Source organism: Pristis pectinata, chromosome X (assembly GCF_009764475.1).
Source record: "Pristis pectinata isolate sPriPec2 chromosome X, sPriPec2.1.pri, whole genome shotgun sequence".
Lineage (NCBI taxonomy): Eukaryota > Metazoa > Chordata > Chondrichthyes > Rhinopristiformes > Pristidae > Pristis > Pristis pectinata.
In genome coordinates, this window is record NC_067450.1 from 12,794,444 (window position 1) to 12,822,283 (window position 27,840).

At 48.1% G+C, this 27,840-nt stretch overlaps 1 protein-coding gene across 1 annotated transcript; it reads left to right on the plus strand.

Moving 5' to 3' along the window:
* The first annotated feature begins 3,025 nt into the window (after positions 1 to 3,025).
* Positions 3,026 to 27,840, plus strand: tamalin (trafficking regulator and scaffold protein tamalin). The gene is made up of 8 exons (XM_052009719.1): positions 3,026 to 3,275; positions 16,565 to 16,614; positions 17,344 to 17,398; positions 17,703 to 17,805; positions 21,852 to 21,945; positions 22,812 to 22,878; positions 24,125 to 24,191; positions 25,840 to 27,840. The coding sequence occupies exons 2-8, from the start codon at positions 16,574 to 16,576 to the stop codon at positions 26,280 to 26,282; spliced, it is 870 nt and encodes a 289-aa protein (XP_051865679.1). The 5' UTR covers positions 3,026 to 3,275; positions 16,565 to 16,573; the 3' UTR covers positions 26,283 to 27,840.

Sequence of the window (27,840 nt, forward strand, 5' to 3'; positions counted from 1 at the left end):
TCCACCAATCTCCCACCCTCTCACTTGGACATGAGCCTCTCCCACCTCTCTGACCCCTGGAAGCTCATGGCCAGTGTATCATGACTTTTAAAGTGGGCCCAGTGTTCTTCACTAGTTTTGGCACCACCAGGATCTGGCGAAAGGCTTGGAAAACAGAGAAGCAAATGAGAAACCATTCACCTTTTGCAATAATCAGGGTAACCGCACTCTAAGTCTTGTCTGTTGGAATCACTCCCATTCATGCTGCTGTTTTGTGGGCCTCACTATCTTGTCTCCTTCCAAACAGAATTCCCACATCTCATCCAATGCTAAATCTGTATCCCAGATGCTCAGCTTTCTCTTTTGTGCCAAACATTTCTTTTCCCCTGAACATTTGCAAGTTCCCTACAAAGTCTCTCTAAGAATACAGCCCCCATATCTGGAGAGACTCTTCTAGCACCTTTCCCCTCAGTTTATTGGCCACTTTGAGCTCAGTTGCAAACACTCTCACTAAGTGGGAAGAAGGCAGAGTATTTCAAGGAAAATACCTCGCCTACAGTCCCAGTACAGCACTGAGGGAGTGCTGCACTGTCAGAAGAGCCACCTTTCATATGGGCCGTGAAGTTAAGGACCTGAGTGAAGGATCACAGGAGGTGTCCTAGTGAACATTTATCCTTCAGCCAATGTCACTAGAGCAGATTACATGCTCCTTATCAGAGTGTGGTTTGCAAGATCCTGTGCATGCAAATTGTGTTTCCTACATTGCAAAGTGCACTGCAGTTTACAAATAGTTCCTCAGCTGGAGAGTTCTGTGGGCAGCTCTGAGTTTGGGAGGGCTGCTACAGTCGTTTCTTGTTGCTTGAGTTTATACAAGGAATAACCAGTTGGTTGTGGGCTGTGTTCCACCGATCCCAGCCTTTGCCTGTTGCTACCTTCCTGGTCACTCTTTATTGATGCTACTCTGGTTGGGGCTGCCCTGTGTTTCCCTCGTTTGTTCCTCCTGAGGGTTAAATACATCCTCTTATTGAAGATCAAAAAGCTGCAGATGCTGGAAATCTGAAACAAAAACAGACAATGCTGGGAACACTCAGCAGGTCAGGCAGCATCTGTGGAGAGAGAATCACAGTCCAGGTTAAAGACCCTTCGTCAGAACTGGGAAAGAGAGAAAGCAAAGATAGTTTTAAGCTGCGGATAAGGTGGGGGGGGGGTGGATGGGTCAGACAAAAGGAATATCTCTGAGAGGGTGAGACCAAGGTTGTTGTGGGGATAAGCTGTCCAGAGCTCAGTGAGGACAGTTAGAGAACACAAATGAAGAAATGTAAAAGCCATGAAATGCAGAGCTGTAGGAAATGCCCAACGGGTCAGTCTGTGCTAGTGGAGAGAGAACAACTGAGCCAATATCACAGATAGATGACGGACACCAGAACTGGCCGATTCTGATGCAGACAGAGAAGGTGAGTTACCTGACGTTGGGGAATTGATATTGAGTCCAGAGGCTGCAACGTGCCCAGATGGAAGGTGAAGTGCTGTTCCTCAAGCTTGTGTTGGGCCGCATTGTGACAGTGCAGGAGATCAGAGTGGGAGTGGGGTGGAGAATTAAAGTGACCCTCCTCCTCCTCCCCACCCCCGTCTCCTCATTATTTTGAACACAAGCCACTCCACCATCTCCTGAACTCAAGTCTTTCCTGGGAGCTTAAAACTGTGGACTTCCTTCTGTCTGCAGGGTTTGGAAGGCCAACCTCTCCGCCACTACTCACATGTGTGTGGGATCCTGCCCTGTATTTGGCACCACTGGAAAGCAAGCACGCCCCTGGTGTTAACAATGAAGAGCAGACCTCTGGGGGGTGGCTCACCAATGCCCTGTTAACATGTGGCTCAGGACAGGCACATGGAGAGGTTTTAGACCTTTAACTCTGTGTCCCTTCTCTTTCCATGTGACGACGTCTCTGATCCGACCCTTTCCTTCCCACTCCTGGCAAGAGGGCTCCCCCACCTCCATAGGGCTGAAGACTGAGGAATATGAAATCAGAATCACCGCCAACACCAATGAAGCTGCAGGTAGTGACCCGCCCGAGGTCTGACTGGGACAGCCCTCATTCACCAATCAGATCATACAAGGATGTGATGGACAGCTGGTACACGTGACCCGTTCTCATGGAATCGGCAATAAGCTCCTCCTCCCTTACAAAACCAACACTGTCCCCATCTCTGTGGGACCTGGAGTCTGTGGAATTGAACTGAAGGTCTCTTTCTTCAGAAAAGAATATTTTGAATATAGTTCAGTGTGGTGACCAGAGCTGCATGCAGTACTCAAGCTGTGGCCTAACTGAAGTTTTATTAAGTTGTACCATGACCTCCCTGCTCTATGATCCGGCCAATGAAGGCCAGTGTCCCGTATGCCGCCTTCACCGCCTTACCCACCTGTGTTGTCACCTTTAGGGATCCATAGACTTGTAAATCTCACCGCTCAGCTAAATATTTGACCATGGGAGAAGGGTAACTTCTCGTCCTTTTACTGTGAGCAATTGTGCTACCACAACTCAGGCTGCTTGGGCGTGTCATCGAGTCATACAGCACGGAAACAGGACCTTCGGCCCTACTCGTCCATGCTAACCCAGGTGCCCATCTAAACTAGTCCCATTATAATAAATTAATGTCATAATAAGCTAAAATGATACCGTTCAAATTCCATCTGTATTTCACGACCTGGGTCAAATGTGGTTGATTTGAAGGCCCCAGCGGAATGTGTAACGTTGTCGACATCAGGATTGTCCGCATAAATGAGCTCTTCCAATATAAATTGCAAACTCTGCCGGCAGGGTAAAGACGGATTTACGTCGCTTTTGTTAAGGGCGGTAGTGAGATTTAAAAAGAACAGTTGAAAGCTTCTCATTATTTGCAGATTCTTATCGATTTGGGGGGAAATGAAACTGTAACCACACCTCGACCACGTGCGGGAGGGGGCGGGTTGCTACATCCGTCTAGACGCTTTAATAAACTCGTGTCAGGGAGCAGCTCCCACTTTGGTACTTGGAGGCAGAGTCGTTGTTCGATTCCATCCGGTTAAAAGAAAATTAGAATGAGAATCGTTGGAAAATGACTTTCGAAGAGTGAAGAGGTTAAGTCGCAAGGAGGATTACGGCAGCGCCGATTGCGCCGCGTCTTGTGGGGCCGAGAACGAAATTTACAAAAGCAGCAGTGAAACTTACAAAACCGGCGCTGAAACTTACAAGGCGTCCGAACTTTACAAGACCCTCGCCTACTCGGGAGGCACGCTGCCTCGCAGTCACAAGCAGGTACGGAAGCAACCAAACACACGCTGAAAGTTCCACTTAAAAAAATAAAAACCGGTACCTCTATTTCAGAAAGACTGAAATGATTAATTACATTCACTTGCAAATTATCCAAATTGAAACATTACGTATTTCAGTAACGGGCTGTAATGAGGGAGATTGTTCCTGGTATATTGGCGGGCGCGCCCGTTTGAACCGTGACAAAACTTCTTGGCGAGGACTATTTGCCATTTTGCAAACGTTCTCTTTTTTGTGTGGTTGTTGCAGAATGCCCGCTGTTTAGAAAATATGTAGATCTGTGCTGTATAAACATACAGCCACAGCAGGCGTGTGCGTTCAAGGATGATGAACCTCCAGGAGACACATCCACCGCTCTTGTTTATGTAATCAGATACAATAAGTGGAATTTATCAACAGTCAGCAATAGTGGGGCAATCTTAATTTTTAAATGCTTGTATTTAACGGTTTATTTGGAGCAGGGAGTTTTTTGTTAAGATTGGCATTCTGAGTTTTTAATGAAAGTAATTTTTTCTAAGGGAGTTTTCTAGTTTAAAAGCGAGAGAATTAACGCCTTGCAACCTATTGTTGCAATGATGATAGTCTGTCCCCTGAACAATGGGAGTCAACGAGTTAAAAAAACATTTTGTGGAAGCGAGATGACATCAATATGAAGTGAAACTTTTGATGAATCACAGTTAACTAAATGTACATGGAGCATGTATAGGTGCGCTTCCTCTTAGTATTTGCACGACCTTGGCCAATTACACGATTGCTTTTCATATGAAAGCTAAGTAGTTTAACCCATAGTTCGACGTAGATGATGAGGAACCAGGTGGGTTTTTTTTTCAAATCCTGCGCTGTTGGAAGGCGCCGTGTAAACTCGCATCACCATTGTGTTTGCTCACCCAGGCTCCCGTCGAAACAGCACCTCGATCCTTGTTTTCAGATCTCCCCGCGGCCTTGTCTATGCTGCCCCTCTGTCGAACAATCTAAGCAAGCCCATTCCCCCGCTCTTTCCCCATGACCCAGCAACTTTAAAATATATATCCACGACCCCTTCAAAAGCCACAGTTGAATCTGCGTCCACCGCATGTTCCTAGGATACAACTCACTGTGCAAAACACATCAAGCCTGGAACTTTTGTCAAACTGTATCTTCTGGCCCAGATGAAGGGTCCCGACCCGAAACGAGTCGACTGTCCGTTTCCCTTAACAGATGCTGCCTGACCCAGCTGAGTTCCTCCAGCGACTCGTTATTTGCTCCAGATTCCAACATCTGCTGTCTCTTGTGTCTTCTCTGTATCTTCTGATACTTGACCCCTCCGTTAATCGCCTCCATCTACCCCAACTTAACCTGTCAACATTTTGTCCACCTGCTCTGGACCTTCTTTGCTTCGAGATCAGCTCCAGATTCGACAGCCTATGCATGGAACTAACCCCCCCCCCCCCCCCCCCCCGTCCCGTCCCTATGGCTCTGGATTCCATGGATTTAAATTGCTCTACCACTTGTCATCGTGCGTTCAGATCCCCAAACCGTTAGCTGTGGATTTCCCTCCCGAAGTCTCTCCAGCTATATTTTCTACCCTGATATCTCCTAGTGTGACTCAGTGTCAAGTTTTGTTTGAAAATGTTTCTGCAAACCCTTTCGTGATATTTCGCTGCAGTAAAAGTGCTGTATGAGTGTTCGTTGTTGTGTGGACAGAGCGAATCAGACGGTGCTTCAGGTCGGTCATCTTGGATGCATTAACTTTCAAAAAAGAATTGGATTAATATGTAAAGGGCGAATGGGAAGGATTGGTAGGAGGACGGTGGGTGGGGGGGGGGTGCGTGTAATGAGATACCTCAGCCAAACAGCTGGCACAGGCAAGCAGAGCCAAATAGCCTCTTTCTATAACAATCTGATGAGTCACAAAGTTCTTCTGGACCTTCAGAGGTTGTTAGCTGGGACTTCACGTTGAGCTGCACTTCAATGGAAATGGTTTAAAATTCATCTGACTGGGGAGGGAGCCACTGTTTAATTTCAGCCCATGGATACTCTCAGAGCGCCCCACTCCCCACCTTCATGGGCTCCTTACCACCTCTTGAGGTACTATTGTAAGAAACATCGGCAGAAATCACTATTGCAGGAAAACTTACCTCCTGGATTTCTGTAAGGTAAAAACATTAACATACTACGAGCCAAGGTACAGATCAGTCATTGGTGATAGTATTTCTATCAAATAAGCTATTTATTTGAAACACGATAACCCATTTGAAAGCAGATTGGGAACATCGGAAGAACGTGGACCCTTGCTGCCATTTAATGGGATCGCGATGAGCTTTCTCCTGCCCTTCTCTCATATTCCTTAAGACCCACCTCAAGCGAAAGCCGATCATTCTTGGTTTAGGAGCTGCCTTTGGCAGCTCTTTGTGGGAGAGAGTTTGAAGATGTCATCCTGGCGTGTAACTTTTGATTTAACATTCTATGCTTGAGACAAAAGGTTGAGTGTTGCCACTCAATCTTCTCAACGCACATTGATCTTGTTCCTCATTGTAGGTGCCAATTGATCTCAAATCAGTGTACTTCACTGGGAGTCCATTCCACAAACCCATCCATGTGCACGCTACAACTTGATTTGGTTACAGTGGAAGATGGGCGAGTGTGTGGTGCATGGGGTGTAGGTGTTTCGGGGGGGGGGGTGTTTCTTCTCCATGTGTATCCCTGCCTCCATCCAAGTGTGATTGCTGACTGAGTTGAAATTCAGTCATGTCCTTCTCTTCAATGCCATCCCCCCTTACCGCCCATTAAAAAGAAGCACTAGGTATGAAAAGCAAGTCACTTTGGTCTGAAAGCTAGTCCCCTCCCTGTTTTTCAAAGTTCCTCCAACCCCACAGTCCTCTGTGAACTCTGCACTCGTTGTCTGTTGAGTTCTCTGATGTATTCCCAAAAACACTTTATTCCCCTGGAGAATTGTTGGAATCTGGAACACACTGCCTGAGGGGGGTGGTGGAGGCAGAGACTCCCACAGCCTTTCAGAAATATCTCCATAAGCATTTGAATCATCAAGGCAGAGAAGGCAAAGGACCAAGATTCATGGAATCGGAGAGTGATGGAGTGTACAGCACAGAAACAGGCCCTTCTGCCCACCATGTCCATGCTGACCTCTTTGCCGATCTATACTAATCCCATTCCCTGCTTTTAGGGCCGTAAAGTGCTATGTGACTTAATGACTAACATTGGAAGCCCATTACTTCATGTGGCTAGGCCCTATTCTCTGGAATTTCTCTGCTTCCGTCCTCATTTTAAGATGCCCCTTCGCACCTAATTCCACCATTCCAAATATCTCCTTGCGTGATTCGGCATTGCCTATGTTACTGCTGTTTAGTTTCTTGGGATGTATCCCTATGTTACAGGTGCAAGGCGTTGTTGTTGGAAGGCTATTACTTGAAGCAGGTCTAACAGGCCCATGGTGATTAGTGTTTCCATTTTCCTGTGGGGACGTGTGTGACTGTTCAGCAACAAACCACAATGTCATAGCTGAAATCAGGAGCTGATCATGTGGGGAACTGCAGACAGGGACTGAGGTAACTTTACATGTGGAGTGACATATTGAAACATTTGTGAATGTTTCGACCTAGAGACAGGCTGGGGGCCTGAAAACAAGTCTTAGATCTCAGATCTACAACAGTGGCGCAGCGGGTAGAGCCACTGCCTCACAGCTCCAGAGACCTGGGTTCGATCCCGACCTCTGGCTCTGTCTGTGTGGAGTTTGCACATTCTCCCTGTGACTGCGTGGGTTTCCGCTGGGTGCTCTGGTTTCCTGCCACATCCCAACAACATTCGGGTCGGTGGGTTGATTGGCCGCTGTAAATTGTCCCCATTGTGTGGGTGAGGGGTAGAATCTGAGGTGACTTGATGGGACTGTGGGAGAGAGAACAGGTTGAGGGGAATGGGATGGGATTGATGGGATGGTTTTGAGAATGGGCCAAATGGCCTCCTTCTACTCAAGAGGTAGATGAAACTAATGTACATAAAATTCCCATTGCTTTAACCTATTGGGTCAACATTGGCATTAAAATACTCTGCCAGTTTGTGCTTGAACCAGTCTGCTACCCGCATGTGGCTCCTGTGCCAACTCTGTGTGTGCCTCACTTTCCTAGTTCACCATAGCAGGATGTGTTGTAGTGGAGGCTGCCACTGAGCAGCCGGTTGCTGTCAGAGGGATTTACACTATGGTTAAATATCATTGATGTTCGAAGATAGAACCTAGCAGAGCAACAGGCCCTTCAGCCCCACGTTTTCTGTGCCAACAATGATACGAATCTAAACTAATCCCATCTGCCTGCACACGGTCTCTACCCCTCCATTCCCTGCCTGTTCATGTGTCTGTCTAAATGCCTCATAAGCATTACTATCCTATCTGCTTCTACCACTTTCCCTGGTAGCCCATTCCAGGCACCCACCATTCTCTGTGTAAAACAAAACCTTTGTAAATCTCCTTTAAACTTCCCCCCTCTCACTTTAAAGCTATGACCTCTAGTATTTGACATTTTCACCCTCGGGGAAAGACTCTGACTATCTACCCCATCTATGCCTCTCATGATTTAATGTATTTCTATCAGGTTGTCCCTCAGCCTCTGACACCCCAGAGAAAACAACCCAAGTTTGTCCAACCTCTCCTTATAGCTAGTACTCTCTAATCCGGGCAGCATCCTGGTGAACCTCTTCTGCACCCTCTCCAAAGCTTTCACATCCTTCCTGTAATGGGGGCGACCAGAACTGCACACAAGTGTGACCAAACCAAAGTTTTATACAGCTGCAACGTGACTTCCTGACTTTTATACTCAACGCCCCAACCAATGAAGGCAAGGATGCCGTACGCCTTCTTTACCACTCTATCGACATGTGTTGCCACTTTCAGGGAGCTAGGGACTTCCACCTCGGTACCTCAATGCTCTTTATGTTCCTGCCATTTACTGTACACTTTCCCCTTACATTTGATCTCCCAAAGTGCAACACCTCACACTCTTCTGGATTAAACGCCATCTGCCATTTCTCTGCCCACATTTCCAACTCATCTATATCCTGCTGAACCCTTTGACAACCTTCCTCACTACCCACACTCTGCCAATTTTGTGTCATCTGCAAACTTACCAAACGTTATGTTAAAAGCTTAAATGGATTTAAATATTTAAAAATGTAAAAAGCGAAAATAATAGATGTGGTTAAAATACATTGTACCATTGTAAATTAATTAAAAACACAAAAATATAAAGTTAAATAGAGAAAAATTAATATGAAGTCTTAAGCTAACTTACCTGTTTAATGAAGGTTGGTGACCTCCCCCCATTCAATGAATGGGCTTGCTGCTTGCGCACTGAGGGTCCAGGTGTGAAGTGCACACAGACCACCCCACCCCCCAGCTTGTGGGATCCAGAGCTGCCCTTGGGACTTGCTGCTGAGTCCGGCAGCAGAGTGGAAGTTCAGATGCACAAGTGAAGAGGCCAAATGCATGCTGGTCATTGCAACTTGGACAGAACAGCCTTCCTCACTGGAGCGTAATTTAGCCCATTGTGGTGAGAAAATCTAGATCACAGTGTGGCTATTACAAAACCTCAATCACCAATCTAATTTTTAAGACTAATTCTCCAGATATTGTCAGTGCTAGCAAGGCCTATTCCCAGGTGTCCTTGCAAAACTGGTAATCAATTTATTCTTGAATCGCTAAGGTCCATCTGTTCATGGTACTGCCAGATTACTTAGGGAGCTCCAAGGTTTAGAACCAGTGATATATTTCTAAGTCAGGGTGGTGGAGGGGCAGCTGCAGTTGGTGGTGTTCACGTGCACCTGCAGCCTTTTGGCGGCAGAGGTGGCAGGTTTGGGAGGTGCTGTTGTGGTAGCCTGGGCAAGTAACTGCAGTTACTACATGGCGGTGGAGGGAGTAGCAATAATTCTGGTATTTCAATCACACTTTGCACTACAGATGCTTCTTATATAAAGTATGAGAGCTGCTGTGTGTATTTGCTGTGGAGTTTCACTTCTGAAACAGACTGAAAACTTGTAATTATGGCAAAGCGTTTTCTCTTTTCATTTCAACACTGCGATCTAAACACAAATCCAGGCACATAAACACTAAAGTTTACTTGCTCTGTGGTCAAATGCAATTTGGTCTCAACCGATAATGGTTCTGAACCACATGTGACTTTTCTGAGCAAAAGATAAATTAGCAGCAGTTGTTTGAAAATGGCGCTGTGGAAACTGAGCAAAACAGGCTGGGTTCTGCAGTCGAGGTGGACAATTTCAATTCCTCATCTGAGATGCTGGCTGGGATTTGTGGGCTAGATAATGGGAAACATCACCGGTGTCAGGTTTGCCAGTAAGTGCAGATAACTTCCTTATTAACTGGAGGTCATTGTTTTCCTTAACTCTGTCTATAAAGGTTGATAGTTTGGTGGAAGAAGGTAACCCTGAAATTAGTCAGCAATGTCACGCCAGCAAAACATACATGCTAATACAATGATCAGCAGCACCTGATTGGATCTAATTGTTGAAATGTGATGACGTCATTGTCAGTACAGATTTTCTGATATGGACTACCACTTGTCCATGCAATGAAGTGCAATGAAATCTACCACACACACTAATGACTGAGAGGCTGTATTTATGTTAAGGATGGACAACAGGATGTATAACAGTCCTTTTATGTCCCTTGACTATGTGGGGATGTTCGCTAATAATTGCGCTATGTCCAATTGCAATTGTAAGTTCTTGCAAATTAAGCAGCCCACTCCTGCCTGCAGCAAGAGCTGGACAGCATTCAGACATGGGCTGTTAAGTGTCAACTAACATTCACATTGTAAAAATGCCAGGTGCTAACCATCTCGAACAGGAGAGAATCTAACCACCTACCCTTGACATTCAATGCATTATTGTTGCTAAATCCCCCCCACCGTCAACACTCTGGGAGTCACCATTGACCAGAAACTCAACTGGACCGACCACAAATATTGTTATAAGAACAGGTCAGAGGGTGGGGATCCTGCGGTGAGTGACTCACCTCCTGACACCCCAAGGCCTTTCCACCATCTACAAGGCATGAGCCAAGATTAAGAACATAGGACACAGAACAGAACAGCACAGGAACACACCCTTCGGCCCACAATGTCTGTGAACATGATGCCAAATTAAACTAATTCCATCTGCCTGCACATGATCCATCTCCCTCCGTTCCCTGTGATGGGAACACTCTCCATTTGCCTGGGTGATTGCTGCTCCAACAACTCTCGACACCATCCAGGACAGAGCAGCCACTCAGTTGGCACCCCATCTAAACACTCCCTCCCTCCACCACCGGTGCACAGTGACTGCAGTAGGCATTGTCTACAAGATGAAACTGCAGTTACTTGCCCAGGCTACTTCAGCAGCAACCTCCAAATTCAGGACCCCTACTACCAAGGACAAGGGCAGCAGGTGCGGGGGAACACCACCACCTGCTGGTTCCCCTCCAAGCCACACCACCCCCCCCCCCCCCCCCCCCCCCTCCCCCGACTTGGAACTATATCATCAACTTCACTGTCAATGGGTGTAAACCCTGGAACTCCCTCCCCAACAGCACAGTGGGTGCACCTTCACCAGAAGGACTGCAGCGGTTCAAGGAGGCAGCTCACCCCCTCCTTCTCACGGATGGGCAGTAAGTGCTGGGAAGGCCAGTGATTCCAACATCTTGGAACGTGAATGAGTTTAAAAAATGTCCTATTTATTCCAGAGAGACATCAGCTTCATACTTTCCAATGAACCTGGCACACATAGTCCCGTCATCTCTGGTACCTGAGTTTGGATCCAGTTTGCACCCACTCAGATGAAAATCTCCTGTCTGAAGTGAGTTTAGAATGAGTTCACAGCCTCTGGCCACAACCACGGTGCCATGTACCAGTCTCACACAAAGAGGGCATGGGGAGGGATGATACTCGAAATGGAAACTGTCCAACTGCCACAGTTGGGGTTTCTATTTACAGATTTTTGGGGCAAAGTGGAGGCAGAATACATTGCATTTATGGAGCTGCCCCTGCTGTGGGTGTGGACGACGGTGCGACACACCATGCCCGGAAGGGGAAGAGCTCTATTGATAAGGGCACACGTTCACACAAGAATTGAATGGACCCTGTGGTAACGTTTGGCTGTATGTCATCAAAGTGACCAAGGTTCCCAAGTGCTTTCAGCCCGTCTCTTCACCCCCAACGTTGCAGTTCTGGAAACGTGGTCAGATCTGGTCTGAGCTCTCGGAAGATCCCGCCAACGTGCAGACCAGGTGTTCTACATCCAGTGCAACCGTGAGTGTGCGGGCTGGAGCTCTGAGCCCGTGTGCATGGTTTAGCGATAGAAATGCTTGCAGCTGACACTCTGCAGCAGAGTGCCTCGACAGGACGCCAAGTTACTGGTAATTCTGCCAAGTGCGAGATGTCTCTGCCACTCCAAACCCCGGGGACAGTTTTAGCGCCACCAACTAGCTGCCACCGCACTTTGGAACGGGAGGACCAGCCTGTACCACACAGGGCACTCTCGCCTTGCTTCAACCCCACACACAACTCTCATTTATTCCAGCTCAGCGCTGACACACGCGGATGACGAGCTGCAGATTTGCAGCGGGAGTTTGTTCTTGTCTGATATCAATCAAGACTCGCTCCAAAGAAGAATCACTCCCCGCTGAGTGTGCAGTCGGCGTGACTGGGGCTGCAAGCTCGCCACAAATAGAAACGTGCACTGCCGGTTTAAATAGTTCGAGAGAGAGAGAGAGAGCAAGATCGAACTCTGGCAAAGATCAGCGAGGAGATGCATTGTTGGGTGGGATGTTCAGCGGGTCGAGGGACAGTTTTGTCTGGGAACCAAGGAATGAGGAAATTGCTTTGGCTCTTCAAGAGAGAGAAGGGCTTTAATGTGCCGATTTGAATCTGCTGCCAGTTAAAATAAAATCTAATGGAAACCAGAAGCAGCAACATTTATGATATTATAAATCATCCTCTTCCCCCCCCACCCCCCATTCGCAACCAATCAGGAAAACGGGCTGCGAGGAAACTGATGAAATATCCCTGCAATCCGCACACTGAACCCATCCACAGAGGCCACAGCCGTTAAATTACCGCTGCCTGGTTTTAACTGTAGGGCAGTCCGCACTTTGGCGACGGCGTTGCCTTTCCCCGTCGCATTCGGCGCTGTTTGCTCCCACCCCCGTATGGTTAGGTCCAGTTCTCCAACAGTGTGTTGTTCGAAACTCCGGCTCTTTCACCCCTGTGATCCTTGACATACTTGGCTCCAACGCTTAGAGTATTCTAAAGCTCCTGTTTAAATCATAGTTATAGATCATCCTGCACTGATCGCCCATCAACCACCCACTTTCACTGATTCCACTTTGCAGCCTGATGGTGCTCCCTGTGAAGTGCCCGGTGCATATTACTATGTTAAAGGCTCTATTTAAATACAGATTGTCAAGCCCATTATCCTGAAGGATGAAGCTTTCAGTGGACCTTTGGGTCCCACACAGCATGAGTGAATGGGGAACAGTCCTATCCAGAAGTAGGGAGTGAGCCCCTGAGGACATGGTCACTGGCATTTCCTGTACTTCCAATGCACCCAATCATTGCTTCTGATTAAATCTTTTTAATTGCACATTTTTAAAGCATTAATTCCAGTCGAACCACTGGAGGTAGTGAGTCTCAGGAGAGGACTTTGCTTTGATGTATCACGTTATTTTCCTGCAATTGCCCTGAGTGCATCATGAATTAGATCATGTGGACTTCAAAAGACAGGAGAGCATGTCACGTGGACCTGGTCCAAGAGGTCGAGGACAAGGCATGGCCAGGTGCCCCAGTTAGGTATGTGCCAACAGAGAAATAGAAATTTCATCAGCAGACATGGCCTTTCGCTGTTTGTTGGTGGCAGTGGAAATGTGCCAGAAGTTTTACTGTTGCAGCTTTCCTCCTGCTCTCCTGGTTGGACTTACCACTGAGCAACACCACCACTTGTCCCCCTGTCCTTGCATGGACGGCTGGAGATCTGCCTAATTGATTGGTAGCCAACCAAATCACGCTGCCTCCCACATCGTGGCCCTGGCAAAATGCTGCAATGGAGCAGCACTTTCAAGACTGCGCCACTGGAACAGCACAGCACAGATTTACCAACAGGAATTATGAGACTCCTTTCTCTATTGTCTGTGTGTAGGTATCTGCCTCTGCAGAAAATTAGAAAGAAACCTTTCCTGACAAGCCCAAGCACCGATCTTTTCACCCTTATGTGTCAAACCTTGTCCCTCCCAGTTGCTGTCAGCTTTCTGAGATATTTGCATTCCTCTGATTCTGACCTCTTGTGCTTCCTCTGATACCCTTTGATCCACCACCAGTGGCTGTACCTTCTGCTGCCTTTAAGACCATACAGCCCATCTTTTGGACCAAGCATTCAGTCACCTGGCTGTGTATACCTCCTCATAGTTAGGCCGTGACCAGAACCTATAGAGAAGGAGACACAAGAGACTGCAGATACTGGAATCTGGAGCAACACACAATCTGCTGGAGGATCTCGGCGGGTTGAGCAGCATCTGTGGGGGGGGGGGGGTGGGGAATGAACAGTTGACATTTGAGCTAGACACCCTTCACCTGGACTGAATGATAGAGGGGAGAGAGGTGATGGGTGGGGGGGGGGTGGGTGATAGGTGGATCCAGGTGAGGAGGGGTGATGGGCAGATGAGGAGGGGAGGGTGGAGACAGTGACAGAGGCCGGGAGGTGAGAGGTGGTGGTGACAAAAGGCAACCTCAAGAGAAGGGTTTTATTACAAAATAATCACAACTTCCTCTCAAGGTGGAAGTTTGTATCAAGCGATTTTACGAAGAAGCAGCCCAAATATAAACAACCCACTCAGCCTCAGGCCTTCATTGGATGGTTAATCAGTCCCGGGCCATGCTTTCCTTCTCGACGTTAAGCTCCTTGCCATATAGATGGAATGCTGCGACTGGAGTAAACAGTAATTACATTCCCTCGCCTTCTCCTTTGAAGCTGACTGTAATTTGTTGTTGCAGCCTCCAGCTGCAACATGTTTGCTGCATATGGTGAGCGCAGAGCTTGAAGGTCTGTGCTGGATTAAACCCGCCATTCTTTTTCTTTAAGAACATTGCCGATGGCACTGCTGGGTAGAATCGCGAGCCAGAGAGGCCTGTCTGCACTGAGTTAGTTGGTCTCAACTGGAAGTGTCCTAATTGGCCAAGGCAGCTGAGTCCCAAAGGAAACATATCAGCCAGGATTCCCACTCTGGATCGCTATTTCCTGGCACTGGATGCAACAGTCGTGCAAGTGGTTGTTGTCCAGACCTCTGCCAGCTTGCTTGTTGCAGTGGATTCAACAGACGCAGCAGAGTGAATCCCTCCTGTATTACACCAGGGTGTACGCCACTTCTTCAGAAGCTAGGTTTGAATAATGTGCTGACATTGCCTTGGTTGGTGGATGGCACTCCATCGAGGGGTCCACGAGGGTGCTCCTAAATCTTGTTCAGCTTGTTTGCTCAGGTGTCAGGTCCTGTTTCTCCAGCTGTTGGTACCCATGCATGGTGCCAACTGGACAAACAACTTCTGGCTGATCACTGATTGATGCAGCACTGGCCTGTTCTGCTGCTCTGACCATATAGTGCTGGTGGATCAGTGAGTCAAGAAAAATACACAGGCAAAGAGTGATTGACGAGTGACTTAGACCCCTTCAGCAGATATGTCCTGGAAAACTGTCGATCTACATTTATAAGTGATCTCAGCTGAGCACTTCTCCTTAATGACGTGCCAGCAAAGGATAAACTAGCCTTGCCAAGTCCTGATGTGCGATAAGCATTGTTTACTTTTCCTCATCGAATCCTACAGGGGAAAAGGCACTTTTTTATCAAGGAAGAGGCAGCCAATCTGAAACTTAACTGCATTTGGGAGTTGTGCTTGTGGGTGGAACTGAAGGTCTGTGTGGTTTTTCACTAAATAGCTAACTGGAAATTCAGGAGAAATGTTTTTACTCCGGAATGTGGAACAGTATCACTTGGAGTAGTTGAGGTCGATACCATAGATTAAGGGGAAGCTGGATGAGGAAGAAAGCAACAGGTTATGTTCATGGGGTGAGATGGTGGGGGAAGACTTGCATGGAGCTTAAACAGTAACATTGAGCTGTGGGGCTGAACGGCCAGCTTCTCTGCTGTATGTTCAACAGATCTCCATCCTGGCATCAGTTACCTGCCATCTCTTGAAGACCCTGCCGCACAATGGGTTCCAATACCAGGTGCCCTTGCCAGAATGACCCAATTAACAAAGGCCAGTGTGCTATTCAGCTATGGGAGAATTAGAGCCCAGCTCAATCCCGACATCACCACAAGGATCATGTGTACCTTTTGGCTGGACAAAGGTCAACAAAGGCTGATTTTGTTTTTACTCTTGTCTGGCCCAGAAGGACTGAGCTGGTTCTGACACCCCAAACTGTCAGCTTCAGCAGGAGGTGGGCTGTTTTACTGCAGCCCAGGTCTCTCTGGCTAAGTAACAGAGCCAAAGTGTGCATGTGTCAAGTGAGTTCATAAAATTCGTGGAAGATGGGGATTTGAGCTGGTGTATCAGTTGCGGTTGAACTGAAACACCCTGTGAAGATGAAAGCAACTTCTAGTCGCTGGAATGACCTGGCCACATTGCAGTCCCAGTCAAGACAATTAACAAAATGATTTCATTCCTTACAACAAATATAAACCAGAGATTGACTGTGTATAATGTCACTTCAGCCAGAGCTCGGGGCCAGACCAGAGACACATTCAGGAAACACATTGAGCTGACGAAGGAGCTAAAGAATTTCCTGTGAGGAGATAAGGGTTGTTTCACTGTGGAGATCTGACTCAATGTGTTAACCCCACATAGGTTGCTATAATTCCTGGAAACTGGAGATGCTCCGGAGTTTCCAGGAATTATAGACTGATTGCTCTGGCACTGGTTCCAGCAACTTGGGAGACAAAATAGTTAAAGTTATTTAATCTGAAGTGAGTGAAGGAATTAATATTTTGAGGGGAGGCATCTGCATAATAAATCTGAGACAGCCCAAGAAGGGACCAGTCAGGAGAGGAAGCACAGGTATGCACGTGAAGTGTTGTAATCTCAGGGTCTAGATTTGATCACAAGCCCATTCTTGACATCATGGCACAGACACCAGTTCGTTCAGTGCATTTTAGGTCATAGGGCCAGTCAGGATATTCCCTAATTGTATCAGGAATGCTAATCCAGCTTTTATTTTGGAATTTAATGGTCTGACTTTTTTTGCAGAGGTCATTAATGAAATGGAAAACACTGACAGACGCTCCTGAGCATGAAAGGTAAGATGCATCTTTATTTTTGGGATTAGTTTCAGACTCGGGAAGATCCCAGAGTCAGCGCCTTGACTTAGAGGAGTAAGCTTATTGATAATGTTGGACATTGGGGAAGTATGTCAGCACAGTGGGTAGAGCTGTTACCTCCCAGCTCCAGAGACCCGGGTTCAATCCTGACCTCCGGTGCTGTCTGTGTGAAGTTTGCACTTTCTCCCAGTGACTGGGTGGGTTTCCCCCAGGGTGTTCCAGTGTCCTCCCACGTCCCAAAGCTGTGTGAGTTGGTGGGCAAATTATGCCCAGTGTGTAGGTGGGTGGTAAAATCTGGGGAGTTGATGGAAATATGGGGAGAATGTGGATTAGTGTAAATGGGTGCCACATGGTTGGCATGGGCGTGGTGGGCCGAAGGGCCTGTTCTGTGCTGTATGGCTCTGTGACTGGCAGCAGGGGGCTTCTGTGCTTGTGCACTGGGAGAAAGAGCTAAAATCAGTCAGGTTGCTTCAGATCACCACCCAGTGACTGTTAGAGGGTGCACAATGTATGACGGTGGGATGTTTGAGTGAGAGGTGGAATCAGGTTTGTTAAGTTACCTGATTGGGGAACGTACCTGTGGGACAGTTCCTCGGTAGCTGGGGTGATGAGAAGGAAGAAATTTGGAAGGTAGAAAAGATATTGTTAAAAAAAGACGCATACAGTATTTCCAATGGATGGTATCATTTTTTGTTTTTCTGTCTTTAGGAGAATTATTACCTTAGAAAAGCAAGATGATGAAGCTTTTGGATTTGAAATTCAGGTATGATTCATTTTACTTTTCACCATCTCGAAACTCTGTTTCGGCCCTCTCATTGCATCTGGCGTATTCTCTGAGGAGAGGAGGTGAACTGACAGAGGTTCCTGCAGCCAACGGTCTCCATAAAGACTTATGGTTGTAACCATGTGAGACAAGCATATGTAGCCACCTTCTCCTGCCAAACACTCCCATCCCCCTTCTCTCTCTCACTGCCCCTTGTGAACCGTCATACCCTTGTACATTTCTGTGTTATTTCCCTGTACTTTTATTGAGAGGCACACTTTTATGTTTTCTGTTCTGTTTGCAGACATATGGCTTACATCACCGAGACGAGAACACACTGGAAATGTGCACATTTGTGTGTCGGGTCCGTGAGAACAGCCCAGCCCAGCTAGGTGGGCTGAGACAAGGTAACTAATAGGCAGAGGGAGACATGTAAATCCACCCCCCTTTGTAACCTTTTCTTTATAATAAATGTCTGTCATTAACTTCCTTTGCTTCAGTGATTCTTAACTGTGCTGCAGTCTCCTCCCAATTTATTGTCATGTCTCCTTGTTGGATCAAGGCACCTGAGCAATTCGGTTACACACGTTTGACCTGGAACCCTTTGGCCAGTTCAGGAAAATTGCAGGATAATCTACTTAAAGATACATTAACTGGCAGCTGCCAAAGTTTTGTCTTTTTTGCAAGACTGTCACTGAGAAAGCAAAATAGTAGAGTTTTTTCTAAATCCTTGATTAGGCCTTGGTAGATGAATTGCATCTAAATCTGGGCATCAGACTTTAAAGAGGATGCCAAGCCTTGGAGAGGCTGCAGAGGAGGTTTACCACACGTGGTAAAGTTGAGGTTGTACTCTTTGGAGCAGTGCTGGGCCCGTTGCCCGACAGTTGTCTCTTCAAGTTGTCTCTTCAAGTACATGGCAAAGTCCTGTTTAAGTGTGATGACAGTTTCTGCCTCTCCCATCCTTTCAGACAGTTGAAAGGTGTTTGGAGTGCGGAACTTCAACCCACAACTGTCGTACTTGGAAGTTCAAACATTACTGATGTGTCAAAGTGATGGCTTAAGGCAAAGATTTGGACAGAAATATTAGAGGCTATGGAGAAAGAGCAGGAAGATAGGATTATTGCTCAAAGTGGAGCTAGCCCAGAACATTGGGCCAAATGGCTGTTCTCTGCAAATATTCTCTGTGATTCTGCAACAAAACTGTTTGTCAAGGGAGATTTAAGAAACAGGAAATGCAGGCAATGCAGAACCGAGCCATCAGAAGCCACCTGAGGGAGGGGGATTGATTCGATTCTGAGTAGGTGGCCTTCAGAAGACAGGACCACGAATTCTGGCAACAATCTTCACTGGAACGCTCCATGACCCAGAGGTTCCACCGTTGCAGCTCGCCATCACTTGGCAAGAGATGATAAACAGAGTGGAACAATAATGTAGCTTCAGTTCTCACACTGGGGGGAGGAGAGGAAAAATTCAGGGGTGGGGAGAGACAGGTTGCATGTTGGTGGTGAGGATGTTAAGAAAAATAAATTGACTCAAAATCTGTTATTAATGAAGTTTCCATTCAGTAAGAAACCAGGCCTTTATATATTGATGGTCTATCACCTGATAACGATCTTGTTCTAATATAGCTAGCCAGAAAAGTCACACATCTCAAGTGCTTGAGGTGCTCATTAAATCCACTTCAGGATGTGACTTTTGTTTAATGACCGCAGCAGATCATGGGTTCAACCCTCACTCTGGATCCCGACCACATATCCTGGGCTGATTTACTGGCCCAGTACTGGGTGCACGCTATGCTGTTGGAACTTGTTTGGTCCGGTGGTGGTGCAGCGGTTAAATAACTGGACTGGTAATCTGGAGGCCTGGACTAACAATCCAGAGGCGTGAGTTCAAGTCCCACCACACCAGCTGTGGAATATGGACCAAGTAAATAACCACAAAAACTAACAGATTGTCATAAAACCTGTCTCGTTCACCAATCCTCCTGAGGAGAGGAAACTTTACCCATCCTGGCCTCAAAGTCATTGAGTCTGAAATGGCCCAGCAAGTGACTCAGTTCAAGGGCAATTAGGAATGGGGCAATAAGTGCTGGTCTTGCCAGTGATGCCCAATCCCAAAAAAAGTTAATAAAAAAATTGGAGAAAACTTAAACTGAGTCCCCTGACTGCCTGATTCTGGTCATCAGAAACACCTACTTAGACATTAGATTGTGCCCATTTTCGGTGTGCTAAAACATGGGTGTGTGTAGTATAAATGCCTCATTAGGTCACCAACAAAAACTCACAAAACTGGCCACACTCCAGCCTGAGATGGCGTTAGGGGGTTACACCCAGAAACCAGCACTGAACTGCGGCTCCTGATTGGTCTGAACCCTATTTCGTGCATCAGCTGACAGCTTGTTGCACAGCAACCAGACCAGGGCATCAGCCCTTAAAGGCACAGTCCCCACAGCAGCCACACACTCGGAGGAAAGGGAGGCTGTAGGGGAGAAGGGGGCTGCTCCCACATTCACCCAAAGGGGACACGGAAGTCCTGTACAATGGGAGACAGGCCAGGAGAGAGATGCCAGGAGAGAGGTCCTGGGCACTGGGGGATGGGACTATGAGATTCACCAAGCCCAACATCAGAAGGTCCTGGCAGGAGGTGTCTGCAGTGACCTCCTCCGGGGGTGAGGATCCCCACACACTGGAGTTACACTGAAAGAAATGTCAAGGTGTTCTGCACACCACTGTCTCCACCTGTAGAGTGGGGACCCACAGGGAATGCATTCCCTGTGGGGGTCCCAGTGAGGTGTCACTCATCAAGGATGACAGGGATGTTGCAGCAAGTTGTTAGGAAGTAACTGGGGCAGGGGTCCACTCATTGAGGTGCTAATTGGGGCAGGGGTTCACTCATTGAGGTGCTAATTGGGGCAGGGGTTCACTCATTGAGGTGTTGTGGTCGGTGTAGGTGGACCAGCACAGCAGGATGGGAGTGGATTTATAGATGGTCAGGGCTCCCCTGGCTGGCTCCTGGGGTGGTACATTGGTGGTAATGATTGGGGTGTCAGAGGGTGGGGACTGTGGTTCCTCAGGGTGACTCAATCAGGGAGTCCCTTCTGCCCTGTGTGGACACTGCCTGCCCTCTGCTCAGTGGGAGATGAGTCTGTGGATGGTATCAGGGGCATCCCCCCGCACTCTCCTCTTCCTCCTGTTCATCCTGCTCTCCAGGCTCCACCTCATGGCCCTTGGGCTCCGGCTCTCCTTGCTGCTCTTCCTCCGGCGCTGGTTACTGCCAGGGATTGGCCGGGCTGTGCAGATGGCGGCACACGGTGATGGAGTCTCCACAGCCACCGGGCGTGGACCACGGGGCGTCCCTGCACTGATGCAGCTTCCGGAACCGCATCTCGAGGAGACCAACGGCGTTTCCACAAGGATTCTAGTCCTTGTCTCGGCGCTCCGCCGGTATGGTTGGACAGCATGCCGGAGCAAGGAGCTAGGGCAGGAGAGCAGAGCACTTGTCCCCCGGGATCCATTCCTCCAGACAGTGGGAACGTCCGGCAGTGCAGACTCCCTCAGGATTAGGGAGTGATGGGTGCCTCCAGGAAACGTGGCGTTAACCATCAGGAAATTCTCCTGGTGATCCACGGCCACCTGCTCACTGAGGGCCTGAAACCTTTCCTGTTGGGGAGAAGGTTGCTATTATTCAGGAGACCCCGATGGGTCCATGGGAGCGATCAATGGCTGGTGGCAAATCCCAGTGTCCGAGATGTTACCATCCCCTGACTGAGACCTGTGTGGGTGAACTCGTGTCTCTGTGGACACCGAGCTGGGAGCCCTCTGTGAGGCAGAATGGGAGACATGACATCATGAGGACTCAAGTGTAACACAAAGGTGCTGGAGGAACTCAGTGGGTCAGACAGCATCTATGGAGGGAAATGGACAGGCAACAGTCTAGATGAATGATCTCGACCCAAAACTTCGACTGTCCATTTCCCTCCATAGATGCTGCCCGACCCACTGAGTTCCCCCAGCATCTTGTGTGTTGCTCCAGATTCGAACATCTGCCGTCTCTCCTGTCTCCACAAGAAAGTGTAAGTTTTTAATTTGCATCTGGCATGCAGACGAGTCATTTTGTAGCAGGAAACTGTCCTGCCCAGCCCAAAGAACGTCAGGGACGGTTGTTGTACCTACACAGACCAGAAGCCACTCCTGGGACCTTCCTGGTCTGTGCAGGTCAGTTCCACATGGGGCAACTTAATTTACCAACTAAGCTCAATTCAGTCACTCCTGTCACCTCTGGGTAAGAGTCCTTGCTTCTTCAACTGCACCTCACTGAAGTGATTACTCTTTGTTCCATTTCTTGTGCAGAGTTCCTGTCTTGATAGACAAGTGGGAGGGTGTTTCACCTGAGGGACTGTCACAGTTGTAAGTTGTGGTTACTTTGAGACTCAATGGTTGTGTTTTCTTTCCAGGCGACACCATCACCAGCATCAATAGGACATCTGTTGATGGTTTCCGCCATCGAGATATTGTGGATCTTATCAAGTCATCTGGAAATTGCCTGAGGTAATCAAACACAAGGAATGGTACTGATCCTTAGCCTAATGATGTCTGCAGTTATCTTCTGTCAGCTTTAGAACAACAGGAGGCACTGAACTGGAGGAAGGCTGGTGACGTAAGGTCACGAATGGAATCTCAGGGTGACCTGTTGCTCCAATTGATTCCTGTTCACACAGTTAGAAACCTGTCTTGCATTGGTTGCGTCGCAAGGACATTTACTGTAGTGGCTGAAAGTTGTACTCATGGAATTTGACTCTTTCCTTCCGTAAGATTAAATTTTGGAAAGGCAGCACAAGGCTGGTACAATGTACAAGTGAGTGAGGGCTAATCTCTGACTCCAGTGGTCTCTTCTGCTTTTTTTTTTGATAATACTTCCTCATACTGTAGGTTTCCACAACAACTTTTAAGGCGTAAACTTCATATAGTGGGTTCGCCAACCTCCTACTGGGTAGCAATTGCCACATTAAGCCACTGATGACTCACTTAGCAAATTTCTATTCACTCACTGGACCATCAGAGGGAGGAATGGGTCCGGAGAGTAGCATCCCGGGGGACAAGTGCTCCGCTCTCCTGCCCTGGCTCCTTGCTCCGGCATGCTGTCCAACCACACCGGCGGAGAGGCCTGGAGAGGGGGAGGCACAGAGTGACTATGTCAGATATCCACCTCAGCTGTTCTTCTGTGTGCAGGTAGTTGGTTATAGAGTAGCATCAGGATAGAATGAGGAGCAGCTACAACCAACTACTCAGGGGAAGATCATGGAAGCAATAAGATAGTGCTATGAAGTGGCCAAAAGAAGAAATGAGTGTGGAAAGAGAGGTAATATTTGGAAAATCTGCCCTTCAGTGTTTGACTGCTACCTTTCCACTGGCAGGCTAGAGACTGTGTACGGAACTTCCATCAGACGAGCAGAGTTGGAAACCAGACTGCAATACCTGAAGGTAAACTGCTTTCTGCCTGCCACTATCTATGGGCTGCGGAGTGCTGTCCATGTAACGTGCACAGTGAGTGCAGAATTAGGAGGCACAAAATGCAATATCATCATATTTCTCACAGGACTTGAGATAAGGACAAATTCTGGTGACAACAGGTTCCCAGATTAAGTACTTCTTTGGCATTAGTAGCGTCAAAGGAAGATCTGGATTGGTTTTTGTGAGATTGAGGGTTGTCAAGCTGTATAGCCAGAGGATGTAGAGGTTTTTAAGTAGATGTTCCAGTGTTTGGTATGATTTCTCATTGAAGCTCCAGCAGCACATTCCCTCATGCTCTTGGAAGTGTTTGGCTCTTCCAAGATCTGTGATTGCTGGATCTCACCTCTTCAGTGCCATTCCATGTATAATGTACAGGTGACTGAAAACTGGTCCCTCCTTCTAATAGGTCCTCCAATATCCCATCAGGACCGGGTCCTGTGGCCCACCTGCACTGACTTGGTTCAGCGTGTTCCACACTCACCCACAGAACAGGCACGTTGATGCATGGGAGCACCTTGGTGTTAGAAACCTTGTGTGCCAGGGAGTCATGGTGTGATGTTCTTAAGTTCATCCCTTGAGCTAGTCTGAGACTGGTAACAACGAAACCTCATGGCAGAAAAGCATAGCTTATTTCAACATCTGCCTCTCTACGTCTGACCTCCCTGGATACTAGAGGTAATAAACACGTCTAAGTAGACTCCACGATAGATCAGGATTGAACATAGTCTGTAGGCGGATCACCTCATTGGCCTGTTCCCATTCCATGATCAGTCATGCTGGGGTTTGAGGCCCCGGCCTTTTGCCAGAGCTGTTACGTCCTTTTGAAGAATCTCAGCATCCCTCCCCCATTGTCCCCACCCCACTTTTCCCCTACCCCCCACCCCCCATCTTCTGTTCACCTCTCGGCTCTCTTCACAGCGACTCACTCACCAATGGGAATTGGTAGCTGGTTTATTGTTGTCACCTGTACCGAGATACAGTGAAAAGCTTTTGTTTGCACGTCATCCAGACAGATCATTCCACACATAAGTACATCAGGGTAGTATAAAGGAATAACAGAATGCAGAATGTCGTGTTACAGTTACAGAGAAAGTGCAGTGCAGGCAGACAAAAAGGGCCGTGACGAGGTCATTTGGGAGATGAATTTCTGTCACGTTTGCAGCAAGCTTATTTTTTCCTTTGTGTGTGAGATTTCATTGTTGTTGTTCTTTGCCAGCAAACACTGCAGGAGAAATGGGAGGAGTACAGGTCACTAATGGCCCAGGAACAGAGACTGGTGCATGGTAGGTGAACTCATCATTTCCTTCTCAGTGGTCAGGCCAGGCACAGCAAGCTGATTATATTGGGTAACTGTAGCTTGGGTCATACACAGCAAGGATTTTCTGATTGATGCAGCTTTGATCCCAGTTTTAACCAAGAGGCATAGCAGCAGCAAGCACAGCCCCAGTTGCAAAATAAAGGGCGTGAGGTGGAGTCATTTTAAGCATTCATAATTTTGGCACTGGGGCCATGTGATTGAAGGTCAGCCTGGGATGTCCAGTTTGTGGCTCCTCACATTTATTCATCGAGGTTTTTGGGTCAGGATGGAGGTAATATGTACTTGCCTTTGAACGAATGCATACGCAGATGGCGAGATCATTGCGGGCAGCCGTTTTCTTCACACGGCATGGATACGTTCCCTGCTGCTTGTAGTGGGCCAGCGCAATGTGTCCACTGTGCATGGCGGGGATGTGACAGAAAACCCGTCCCAGAAGCATGGCGAGAATCTTCATCCAGCACCCCATAATAACCAGGCAGGAGGGAGGGAGGGCCTGCAGCCTTTAATGTTGGAGAGCTGGAGGGGGCTGAAGGGTGCAGCAGCATTTCAACAAGGCGCGAACAGTCCGCAAAAGTCGCCGCGCTTAACACGCATTGACCGCCTTTGTGACTGGTGCCTGTGATGATGGCAAATCGTCCAATGCAGGTGGCTGTCGGCAATAAGATAGGTATAAGTGGCAGACCAGTGAACGCATGACGTAGCGAATGGCCAAACACAAGCTTTCTTTCATTTGCCACCAGAGATTAGCACCTGACCCCTCCCCCTACCTCCTGAAGACTGCCTTCCACTCGATCTTGCCCGGACAGCAAGCCCAAATTATGACCAGGCATATTGCCAGCACAGAACTCAGCAGATTGGTTAAGTTCTTTGCAGGCAGGGCTCCAGATCCCAATCCACTGGCTTTGCTGATCTAGACCCTGTGGTCACTATGTCCACAGTGTCCTGACTGGGTTCCTCACTGGATGAATTCAGTGGCTGATGTGTTGGAGATCCAGCGGGGCCACTGAGTTGTACAGGGCAGAAGGTAACGCTTCCTTCTGAGTTTGTGCTGAGGTTTCTGGGGTAGGCACCGAGGGTGCTACAGTAAGTCTCAGCACTCTCGGCCAAATGGGGACATGACGTGGCATGTTGGGGGGGACCTATTGGGGTTCCTCCCCTTCCCTTGTCATCGCCCACTGCACCTTGCTGGAAATTGCAAGTGAGTGAACATGGTTGGGCTTGGTGTTGATGTCCTCACAGTAACAGGAACTTGGGATCATGGCAACAGTTAGACAGAGAAAGGCCAGGGTTCATTTAGATCCTGGCAGTTAACACTGGTAATTAACATGGTTGTTCAATTATTTCAGGCATTGGGTGACCTTCTTTCATAATCTTTCCCTCCGCACTTGATCTGCTAAATCTCGCTCCTTCGTTCTAGTAGCAGAGTTGTAGATTCAGTGCGCAAACTGAATCTGGTAGCCTGCCCTGAAGATGAGAGCGCTGGATTTAGTGACATGAGTGGAAGGAGCTCGGGTGAAAGGATGCCAGTGTTTTGGAACCCGAGTGGCAGCATAAATGTGGCAAACCGTCTAGTCTGTCGACCTTACCGCCTGGTGTTTGTGCCCTCTCTCCAGGGGTCGTGTCAAAAGATCCGAGTGTTTATGACGTTTTCGAATCGGTCAGAGCCAGCCTTTTTGGTCAAGGTCTCTACCACGGCCCAGAGGCCCAGAGGCAGAGCCACTCGAGTGGCAGCAGCACCAGCACCATGGAGGGCAATGACGAGCCCATTTATCAGACTTGTGTCTTTGACCCCTTAGACATGAGCAGCGATGACAGCCGCAGCACTCACAGTAATGAGGTGGTCCTCGCCAAGAAGGCACTGACAAGGAGTGTGAGCGCCAGGGCTGGTCACAACGGAGTCAGCTCCTCCTCCTCCTCCTCCTGGGAGAAATGCAACAACCAAAATGCCTTTGGGACACTTCCAAGGAAACCTAGGAGGAAGAGCTTGCGGAAGAGGCTGCTCAAGTATATCCCTGGACTCAACCGATCAGTGGAAGAGGAAGAAAGCCACTTGTAGGCAAAATGTCTGCCTGTTTATTTATTACGTTTCCTATTTTCAACGCTAATCACCGCCACCAGGAGTCTTAAAGAGAGGTCGCCAGAAGAGGGGAGATGACCAAACCGCTTAGATCTACCCGCTTCACCCAAAGTGGTGGGCGGGATACACCCGAAGTCACCGTGGAGTTGGACGGTATCGGCAAATGCAAAAGTGAGCTGGATAGTCTCTGTGCCAAAGGATGTGACTGAGGGGAGGGTAAGAGATAAGTTTAATGGTTTTTCTGAACTCTGGGATAAACCGGATAGACTGTGATGGTCCTTTTGTGGTTTCCCCACACTCTTGTCTTCCTTTGGAAGAGTGTACTTTCATTATACATTTTCCAGTTGCTTCTACCTTCTGAGGCAGTGGAAGGAGTCAAGAGTTATGGGGCTCTAGGGAAAGAAAAAGGGGTTGGGAATAATATAGAGTGTGAGGGGTTGATCGGCGTCCATGCTGCATCACTCTGTCATTTTCACCCTCCTGTGGGCACAGACTCCCTCTTGGGCGAGCCTGTACAGGTGGCAGCAGCCTTGCTCAGGTGTGGGCACTGAAAATCCCACAGAGTAGGACTGTGAAGCAGGGCCACATTTTGCACCAAGCTTGGCTCTTCTAACTGCTTGATGTCCAAATTCTTTTTTAATGTTGAATTTTGTTCTGTTTTGAGGGTGGGTGTGACTCTGACCTTTTAGCTGTTTCCATTACAGCTCCATTGTTAGGAGAGCTGTGAACAGGCTGCCTTGAGGTTGCTGGCTGATCTCACCTCACTCTCAGTTCTGCTTGAGGGAAAGGAACTTGATACTTGGTGGCTGTGCTGTCTGTGGTCACCAGCACGCAGGCTCCTTCTATCCTTTGTCCTCTCACGACTGCCTGGTCCCCCTTTTTTGCCCTTTGGCCATTGCTAGGTGATCCCTCCTCTATCTTGGGATAACCTTGCAGCCCCGCAGCGCCTTTGAAAGCTCCCAAAGCATTTACGGCGGTGCAAATGAGAAGTGAGTGAAGTTTGGGAAGGTGGTGACAGGAGGAATCTCAGTCAAAAGAGGTGGGGAATAACTGGGAAACCGTGGGCTTGCTATCTGCCTGTTTCCAAGAGGCTGAAGCTTTGGTCACATTTTTTTTGGGAGGGGTGTGACTGCAGGGAAGGAGAGGATTCCAAGAAATCTTTCTTAGTGTGGGTGTCAAATGGAGTTATTCTGCCAATTGGGATGTCCGAACGTCAGCATGAGTGGGATAAAGTCAGGCCCAAACGCACGGCTCACAGACTTTGCCACCAAACAACCTCTCCCAATCTGAATCCAGCCTTTCCACGCCGTGACCTAAGACCACATACAACTGTGGTGAACCCGCTGGGCATCCAAAGCTGAACGGCCAGTGAGATCAAACTTCAGCTGTGCCAGTGGTAAATTTCTGTGCAGCAAATCGTCACGGCAACGCTCCTTGATAACATGTGATTTGTCAGAAACCTAACACAGCGACTTCCCAATTTTTGTCTTTAATCTTTCCTCTTTTGAAGACAGTGGTGTCGATTTTTTTGCCCCTG

Excerpts from the sequence above, each read along its gene's own strand:
- tamalin (XM_052009719.1), top strand. The coding sequence starts at position 16,574 with ATGAAATGGAAAACACTGACAGACGCTCCTGAGCATGAAAG. Across the intron at positions 16,615-17,343 it reads GACGCTCCTGAGCATGAAAG|GAGAATTATTACCTTAGAAA; the intron begins GTAAGATGCATC and ends TTCTGTCTTTAG. Across the intron at positions 17,399-17,702 it reads CTTTTGGATTTGAAATTCAG|ACATATGGCTTACATCACCG; the intron begins GTATGATTCATT and ends TTCTGTTTGCAG.